This window comes from Balaenoptera acutorostrata, chromosome 2 (genome assembly GCF_949987535.1).
Source record: "Balaenoptera acutorostrata chromosome 2, mBalAcu1.1, whole genome shotgun sequence".
Lineage (NCBI taxonomy): Eukaryota > Metazoa > Chordata > Mammalia > Artiodactyla > Balaenopteridae > Balaenoptera > Balaenoptera acutorostrata.
In genome coordinates, this window is record NC_080065.1 from 118,200,906 (window position 1) to 118,210,878 (window position 9,973).

At 38.9% G+C, this 9,973-nt stretch overlaps 1 protein-coding gene across 2 annotated transcripts in view; it reads left to right on the forward strand.

The window, feature by feature from the left end:
* Nucleotides 1-9,485, forward strand: part of SLC22A4 (solute carrier family 22 member 4) — a 43,790-nt gene extending 34,305 nt beyond the window's left edge. For both annotated transcript variants that reach the window (XM_007188548.2, XM_057539930.1), the window contains exons 7-10: nt 1,320-1,534; nt 2,441-2,623; nt 4,749-4,884; nt 7,535-9,485. In XM_007188548.2, the coding sequence (XP_007188610.1) occupies nt 1,320-1,534; nt 2,441-2,623; nt 4,749-4,884; nt 7,535-7,610 (610 nt within the window). In that variant the 3' untranslated portion in view covers nt 7,611-9,485. The remainder of the gene's footprint in view (nt 1-1,319; nt 1,535-2,440; nt 2,624-4,748; nt 4,885-7,534) is intronic.
* Nucleotides 9,486-9,973: the final 488 nt, after the last annotated feature.

Below are 9,973 nucleotides of genomic sequence, written 5' to 3' on the forward strand. Positions count from 1 at the left end.
AGCCTGCTGGTGGGTTCCCCCACCCTCTGAGACCAGAGGCGATGGGCATGCCTGTGACCCTTCTGCTCTGTTGAGCCTAAGCCCCACCCCCACTGCCCCCCAGGGCCTTTGCCAGCCCTGTGGGTCCTAAGCATAGGCCCTGCCCACTGCCCAAACCTTGCCCCTGCTTAGGCCCCGCCCTCCACAGCCAAGGCCTTTTCCACCTTTTTTTTTTTCTCCATCTCTTTTTTAATATCATGGTTCTGTTTTACCTTCCGGTTGTTGTTTCATCTATATTTTTATTTTTATATTTTTTCTAACATATCTGTCAGTTTCCTAGTCTAATTTTATTTTCTACTTTGTTATTGTTCTCCTTTTTTTTTTTTTTTTGGCCACCCCACGCAGCTTGTGGGATCTTGGTTCACGACTCAGGGGTTGGGCCGAAGCTCCTGTGGTGGGAGCTCCAAGTCCGAACCACTGGACAAACAGAGAACTTTTTTTTTCACTTTTTTCCCTACTAAAGTGGGTTTTACTAAATCAATTGGCATTTACTATAAGTGGATCCCACAGTATTACCTATATTTCTTCTTCTCCTCCTCTTCCTCCCCCTCCCCTTCGCCTTCCTCTCCTCCTTCTTATTCTTTGGAGGGAGGAATGAAATATGGATTTTATGTTCACTGATGTGACTGACATTCTTTCTTCAAATAATAGCTCTGAAGGAATGAGAATATACAAACTCTCCTATTGAAACTTGAAATTAACTAGATTAGGATAGGTATTCTTGAATATTGGTATATCTAGACTAGTGCTGTCCAACAGAACTTTCTGCAATGATGAAAATGTTTTATATCTTTTTTGTCCCTTATGGTAGCCACTAGCTGCATGTGGCCACTAAACAATTGAAGTGTGGCTAGTGCCAAACAGAGGGACGAAATTTTAAATTTTATTTAATTTTAATTTATTTACTTTTTTTTTGGCCACGCTGGGTCTTAGTTGCAGCATGTGGGATCTTTGTTGGGATCTTTGTGGGATCTTTTGTTGCCGTGTGCGGGATCTTTAGTTGCGGCATGTGGGCTCTTAGTTGCGGCATGAGGGCTCTTAGTTGCAGCATTCGGGATCTAGTTCCCTGACCAGGGATCCAACTTGGGCCCCCTGCATTGAGAGCGCACGGTCTTAACCACTGGGCCACCAGAGAAGTCCCTAATTTATTTACTTTTAAATAGCCATATGTGGCTATTTGTAAGACAGCAACATCTAGACAATTTCCTGACCATCATGAAATTGTAAAGAGACTCAAGCCATCCTTTTGTCATTTTTGTCTTTTTTCTTTTGTCTTTCAGGATGCTAACCTCAGTAGGTTACTTTGCTCTGTCTCTCAACACTCCTAATTTACATGGAGATGCCTACCTGAACTGTTTCTTCTCTGCCTTGATTGAAGTTCCAGCTTACATTACAGCCTGGCTGCTACTTCGAACCCTACCCAGGCGTTATGTCATAGCTGGAGTACTGTTCTTGGGAGGAGGTGTGCTTCTCTTAATTCAGTTGGTACCTGCAGGTAAGAAGTTATCCAATATTAACAGCTTACCAGAAAAGATCCACACCTTGACCAGGCTAATTATTAGTCCCTGTTCCCTATTTATGTAGCCTTTACATCATAAGTCATTCTTAAGTCAGTTATACAAGTGATAACTAACTCTGTGATTTCCCATGTTCAAAATTACTCCCTTCAAATAGAAGAGTTAACCTTAGAGAATCAGAAATCACCACCTGAAAAGGAAGAATAATGCTCCCAGTCATCCCCTTCACAGAAACATTCACCTAAACCCTCAAACCTCTTTCTCTGAGTCATAATCCTGATTCCCAATTTCTTGGTACTTTCTTGGTATTTTCAAACCTTCTCTCTGATGTGTATATTCAAGTGTTAGAGTTGGTTGTACATGCCAGTTCCAGTATAAATTCAGTGATTTTTATGGTCTGTAATCTTTAGGTAGTTAGAGAGCACATGAAAAGATATATGCTTCTCTTTTCCCCTTATGTCTAACTTTCTCATGTTGTTAACATGTTAAGTCAACAGATTTTTGATATATAGTACTATGCATAGAAATATATATATCTTTATAATAATAACCAGGATAAAAATGATTGGTCCTTCTCTTCAAAGATTAAACTTAACTGTATTAACATGCTAACAACTGACTATGAAACTGTTGTAATAAATAAAGGTGGACAAGGTCACAGAATGCATAAATGATCTAGAATACCAGAAGAGCGAAGCTCAAAGCAACCCTTCATGCTCCATCTTTGTCCATGTCCAATTAGTAAGGCTTTGAAGAGACTATAATTTGGGGAATATCTTTATATTATAAAACATTCCTATACAAGCAAAAAGGACAATACAAGCAACTGTTTAAGAAAGTATCACTTCTAAAACACCTCTGTTTACACTGGGTCTCTTTTCCAGATTACAACTTCTTGTCCATTGGTCTGGCCATGTTAGGAAAATTCGGGATCACCTCTGCCTTCTCCATGCTGTACGTCTTCACTGCAGAGCTCTACCCAACCCTGGTCAGGAACATGGCTGTGGGGGTCACATCCATGGCCTCCAGAGTGGGTAGCATCATTGCTCCCTACTTTGTTTACCTTGGTGAGATGCTTCTTATCAGTCTATTCATTTTTTAAATATAAAAGTAATAGGTTTTCATTATGAAAAATGCAAACGGCATAGAAAGTACTGGAAAAAGTACAAGTTCACCTCTACTCTCTTAGTTCCCCAAATCACAGCCCTCAGAGGAACTACTATTAACAGTTTGGTGAGTAGCCCTTCAGACATTTCATTTTGCACAACATATATATATATATATATATTTTAAACACACAAAATGATATCATAAATATTGTTTCACAACTTTTTTTAAACTTAACATTGTATCAGAATATTTTGCCGTATCTGTATATATAGCTCTTTTAGTTAGTACATAGACTTCCAAAGTATGTATACACATAATTTATTTAACCAGGTTCATGGATGAACATTTAGGCCATTTCCAAGTTTTTGTTACTATACATAACACTGCAGTGAACATTCCTCTACGCCTCCCACAGCCTTTGTATATTTGGATCAATGGATTGCTGGAGCAATTTAAAAATTTCATAGATATCGCCAAATTGACCTCTAAATACTATACCAGTTTACAATCCAACTATCAGTATATGAGAGTGCCTGTTTCTCCATATCCTTACCAACAATGGGGATCATCCAGTTTTTTAATCACTGATAGTCTGTTATGTGAAAAATGGATATCATTGTTGCTTTCATTTCCTTTTCTTCAATTATGAATGAGGTTGAGCATTTATTCATATATTTATTGAAATTCTATTTATTTTTAAGAGATCTGTTCATGTCTTTTCCCATCTTTCTAATGGTTCATATCAACTTTAGATATTTGATTTTGGGAGCTCTTTGTAATTGAAAAATTAGCCCTTTGTATATATTTTATAAATATTCTTCCTAGTTTATTATTTCCATTTTGACTTAATGACTTTATTTGCATTGCTGGCAATTTTAGCTTTTATATGATCGAATTTATCAATCTGGAAAAACACCAGAGAGGGGCTTTAGTGGGATGTTCAGTGGATCTAGGATCTGGCACTCCAAGCCTAAACCTCATCAAGAACTCTACTGGCAAGAGAAGTAGACACAGCTCCTTATTCTTCCTAGTCATCTATTGGTTACCTACTGGTTCAAACACACACACATACACATCCCCAAAGACATATGTGAATTCTCAGAAAAGATATACTCTAAATCCTTACAGAGAAAGAGAGACATTTTCCACACAGCTGCCCTGAACACCTGAGAAAGTACATTATTATATAGAATGGTGTCATTTCCCCTTTGTTCTTCCCTATACTTTCAAACCATGCTCATATGGTCTAATGGTGGACCACTGGTGCATAAGAAATGGAGGAGTCTGAGAAAGAACTTTGTATTCCACAGAGTGGCTCCTGTTGGTGACACAGAGGCCTCAGAGAAGCTTCAAGATTGATATTTTTTTGTCAAATAAAATTCTTGGGTGTGCTATTCCTCTGTAATCTCTGTATGCAGAAGGGAAACAAGATGAGGATCTATTATTCCCCTGTCTGAGTAACACCACATGAAGAAGAGGTGGAGTGGTTCTTCCAATTACGTGTAAAACCAAGACATATAAATGCTGCAAAAAGAAACCAGAGTGCCTGACATTTATTGATTTAAATTGGATTGAATATATTACTTAGGTTCTTTTAAGAGTCTCACAGCTCTGTGGACCAAGCTTTCCACAGCAGCCTACTGGTTTGGGCAAAAGCAAAGGTCATATCAGTCATAACAGCCAGTAGCTGTCCCTGCAACATCCTGGTCAACCTCTTTCCCCTTGGTGTCCTCCCACCCCCCATCTCCAATGACCTCTACCTTAAGAGGAGAACTTTGGTAGGCAAAAATTTCTATCAAAGGAACATTTATCACACATGATTAAGTAGTAGCTTAGAGAATGCCAGTTGACATGAAAGACCTTATGATAATGCAAAATTGAGTAGGTGAATGATTATGGAAATTCAGAGGCAATGACATCTGCCAAACAGAAACTGTGGTATTTTGCACACTTTTTTTCTTCGTAAATATTCAGGTTTAAAACTGCTCTCAAATACTGTTTGCCACCTTTACAAAATGATTCTCAAGAGCATCTGGAGAAACCCTGTATCTAATTGATGTTCTTACGTCCTGTGCCTTACAGGTGCTTACAACAGAGTTCTGCCCTACATCCTCATGGGCAGCCTGACCGTCCTGATTGGAATCATCACTCTTTTCTTCCCTGAAAGTTTTGGAATGACTCTACCAGAGACCTTAGAGCAGATGCAGAAAGTGAAAGGGTAAGTGGAACTTTAAAAAATGATATCAAAATTCCTCAGAAAGAATAAACATGAAAGAATAAACAGGAAAATTCTGAAAAGAAAGTATAATAAAAGTAGCTCTATCAGATAATAAAGCATATTATTAAGCAATGGTAATTAAAACAGTATGATGGTGGTAGAAGAAAAGAAATCACTGGAATGGAATAGAGTTCAGAATTAAACTGAAGAAAATATGAGAATTCAGTGTGTGATAACAAGTAGCAATTCAAAATCAGTGGGGAAAATTTAGATTATTCAGTAAAAGGTGTTAGAACATTCAACTAGCCATTTTGGCTAAATAAAAAGCTTAAATCCTACTTCAAAATGCATCAGGATAAATTCCAGAAAGACTAAAAATTGAGACCTAAAAATATAAAGTGATAAGTGTACCAGAAGAAAACATAAATATTTTTATAACCTTAGAGAAGGCCTTTCTGAGCATATTATGAAAAGCAAAGAGCCATAAAGGAGAAGATTGATATATCTGATTATGTAATTTTAGAAATTGTTGGTACAGCAAAAATGAAACCATAAATTAGAACAAAGGTCAACAAACCAGGGGGAAAATATTTGCAACGCACAATATAGACATAGAGTTAATAAATTTAAGATGCAAGAAACTCTTAGAGATCAATGGGAAAAAGACAAACAACTCAGAAAGAAAATTGGCAAAGGTCATGAACAAACAGTTTATAGAGAAGGAAATTTCAGTGGCAAATATATACATAAAAAAGAAATACTTGTCCACATTAATTAAAGCATAAAAAATGTCAGTGTCATTTTTTGGCCTATGAGATTGTGCAAGGGTTTTCCTCCTGATATCAACCAATTCTGACACCAAACAGTTGTCCTATAATTTCATCCAGTTATGACTCTAATTACACAGGGCTAGCATCAGACTCTACAGGTTAAAGGCTCACTCCCACAAGACAGCCTTCTCTTCAGATGCCAGCCACAAGTAATGGTTCCCCAAGGTTATCCACATTTCTGGCTATTGGGGAGGGGGAAATTTACCCTTTTACCCCTTTAAGGTCTTGTGGCTAAACTAATCATAAAATTGACACCAGTCAACAGGGGAAAAATAAACAAATTTTAATTCATTACACAGAGATCTCTCAAAAATAGGACCTAAGAAATGGCCAAAGCAGGCAGCTTTTACACTTTTTAGACAAAGAAACAATAAATTTGAGAGGAATTGACAGGACAAAGAAACTTAGGTTTGAGTGCTTAATTAGTAAGGAATTTAAGCAAAGTGTGGGCTTGTGTAGTAAATTAGTAAAGAAGTAACAAGGTTTGTTTATAGAGATTTCTTGGCCCAGCCTTGGAATTCCCTGTCTTTGGTAATAAGGGTGTCCTTCTACCTCCATATGCAGGGATTGCACCTTTCACATGAGGGATTTATTCCCTGCTTTCAGGGGCACAGAGGAGGCCAGAGTTTCCTTTTGCATCAGCTGCTTCACAAGCAACTTCAATTCAAAATAATCAATATGCCATTGTGGCAAATTTTGGGGCAGCCTGCCCTGAGCTCCAACATGTCCAGCTTGGCTACAAAGTCAGGTATTTCCACAACCCTCCTCTTCACATTCAGGAATTTGCTAGAATGACTCACAGAACTCAGGAAAACATTTTACTTACGATTACTGGTTTGTTATAAACAACACAAATGAACAGCCAGGGGAAGATGTACACAGGGTGAGGTCCAGAAGGGTCCAGAGCACAGGAGTTTCCGTTCCTGTGGAGTTGGGGAGCATCGCCATCCCGGCCCATGGATGTGTTGGCCAATTCAGAAGCTCTCTGAACCCCGGTGTTTAGGGGATTTTATGGAAGTTTCATCACATAGGCATGATCAATATTGATTTGACCTCAGCCCCTCTCCCCTCCCTGGAGGCTGGAGGATGGGCTTCTAGTCAAGGTTTGATCCTTCTAGCAACCAGCCTCCATCATGAAGCTATCTAGGGACCCACCGAGTCACCTCATTAGAATAAGAGGCAAGACACTATTACCCTTGTCACTCAGAAAATTACAAGGGATTTAGAAGCTCTATGTCAGGAACCAGGGACAAAAATCAAACATCCTTCTATGACATCATAGATTGGCAAATATTTAAAAGACTATTGCTATGGTAGGAGAAGTTTAGATTCTAGAGTGAAACTGCCTGGCCTCAAATCCCAAATCTACTGCATAAACTTGGGAAATTCACTTACTTTTCACTAAACCTTAGTATTCCCATCTGTTATATGGAAATAGTTCATATGGCTTTTGTGATGTTATATAAGATAAAGTGTTTTTAGTGTGTAGCCATGATAAAAGTCTATATGTGAGTGGATTCTGATCCCAAACTGAACATGTATAGCGAAAGATGCCCATTTTTTATAAGTTGTTTCTTCTAATGATAAAACTACTTCAATATCAACTTTAACTTACCAAGAACTTCACGCTTACCACTCTATTCTTTCCTCAAGAAAACTATAAAATCAGAGAATACTAGCTCTAGACTCATGAGGTTCTTATTAGAGTTAAAATAATTACCTGTTCATTGACTGGAGAAATGTTTTTCCGTGTCAGTTTGGCATTTTGAGGAGGGGAGTCTTAAATATTTAATTTTCTTTAGCACTTATCTTATTTTCAGGTTCAGATATAGGAAAAAAACAAAAGATTCAATGGAGAAAGAAGAAAATCCCAAAGTTCTAATAACTTCATTCTGATAAAATTCCCACCCTATTTGGTGAACTGAAAAACAGATCCGTAAGACTATGAAGACACTAAAGCCTTTCCTGATGAAATGGACTGACTATGAAGATTAACACTAAAATGGACCTTGCTATTAAGAAATGCTTGTCATATGGCAAACTCTGGACCACGCTTACAGATAAGCTCCTTATTTTAAAAAACAAACCATTTCCAGAAAGTCCTCCATACTAATTAATTCGATGAAATGGGTTTGTAGGATTTTTACAAAACGTGTTGGTCAAGGACTGGTAAATCCATATAAAGATTAACACGCATTTCCAAATACAAATACTACCCAAATTTTTTAAAAAGTCATTGAATTAACACAACTGTCAGGCTTGGGTGTGTGTGTGAGAGTGAGTAAACCAGCACGTTCAAAATTACAGTAGTTTTTGAAGTGAACTCATACACTGCTGTAGCCAAATGATTATAAGGAGTATTCCTGTCCAGGAAATTTTATATACTCCTTTGAGAGGAATTGATGGCAGATATTAATAGCATTTTACAAGTGAAATGCAGCAAGAGATCAAGTAGCCTGGCTCAGATGGCCTGTCAGCCTTTAAGAAGGGAACCAAGGCAGATCCTAGCTACAATTTCAGCAGCTATGGCTCACAGCCTACTGAATGGTCCACATTTGTTGTGCTCTCTGTGAACACTTGACTAAGCTTTCTGTTCACTAAGACTGGCTTAAGAGACCTTTTTTTGGTAAATAGAGAATCAGGAAAACTGCAAACTAGTTAGATTGGTAGAGGTGGTTTGTGTGCCCCATAGCCAAGAGGGGTCAGCACCCAGGAAGAAGGCTGTCCAAGCCAAGAATCTGGAGAGCCTTTTAAAACAGTTCTTTCCCTTAATACATCCCTTCCTAAATCTGGTATGCAGTTGTATCCTCTTCAACCAGGGGTGCATCTGGTTCCAGGAATGAGCAAGGTAAAAGGTAAAAGCCACTAATGGGATAATGTATTAGCATAAACTCAGAAGATAAGTGTCAGCTCTGTGTCTCACCACATTTTAGGCATGCTGACATGATAACATAGCAAGAAGTTCGTCCTGGAGACCTGGGCAGCATGCTTTCGCCAAGGGCGGCTCCTCTTGGAGCAGCACGTGACAAGCTACTGACCCTTTAACATATCAGTGCAATGGTGCACCTGTAGAATAGGCAGCCACTAGTTTTTAATATGCTGCTTGGTGGCATCATCTCCTAAAATTAATTATCCCCAAATGTAAATATTCACTATCTAAATATTTTTCAGAGGAACCTTTGATGTAACATCTTGGTAAACAATCCTTATTTCTTTAAGATCTTTATCTGGAACTTTTCTGATTAACTCAGAATTGTTCTTTATATTGCCATATTTCTAACATATATTTTATATCCTACTGACACATTGATCCCACCTTTTGATTGTTACTTTAAAATCCAGTAGAATATCTTAGAATAGTTTATGCTTTGTCACTGGGGACTCAGGTGCACAGCTTCATCCACCCAGCACCTTTATCTTCCCCATTGATGCAGCCTCTAGATCACCGTTCCATCTACCCTGCCAGACAGTAGCTGCCTGTCCTGCAAAGAGCAGGCCCTGCTGCCTTTCAGGAAGCGCTCCTTGAACTTCCTTCCCACCAGCAGCGACTGTTCACTCCTCTGTGCTCTTCTGGTACTTGTTACCTTCACTCAGTTGGGCTCTTGTCTAGTTGTCCCCACTGACACACAACATGTCTGTAAGCCTCCGGAAGGCCAGGGACCTCACTTTGCTTATCTTTTTATTCCTTGCAGTGCTGCTTACTGTAGTGCTTTCTTGCATGTAACAGGCATTTGAGGATATTCATTTTAATTAAAACATTTTGTAACACTAGCATGGTGAAAATGTTATGTTTGAAACATAGACACTTGAATTTTTAAACACCGAAGTATAAAATGCTCTTAAAGCTTTTTCTAAATATAAAAAGTAAGGATGTGGACTTCCCTGGTGGCGCAGTGGTTAAGAATCCACCTGCCAAAGCAGGGGACACGGGTTCGATCCCTGGTCCAGGAAGATACCACATGCCACAGAGCAACTAAGCCCATGTGCCACAACTATGGACAGAGCCTGCGCTCTAGAGGCCGTGAGCCACAACTACTGAAGCCCACGTGCCACAGCTACTGAAGCCCGCGTGCCTAGAGCCTGTGCTCTGCAACAAGAGAAGCCACCACAATGAGAAGCCTGCACACCGCAACGAAGAGTAGCCCCAGCTTGCCACACTAGAGAAAAGCCCGCGTGCAACAACGAAGACCCAACGCAGCCAAAAATTTAAAAATAAATAAATAAATTTTTTTAAAAAAGTAATACTACAAACCAACAGT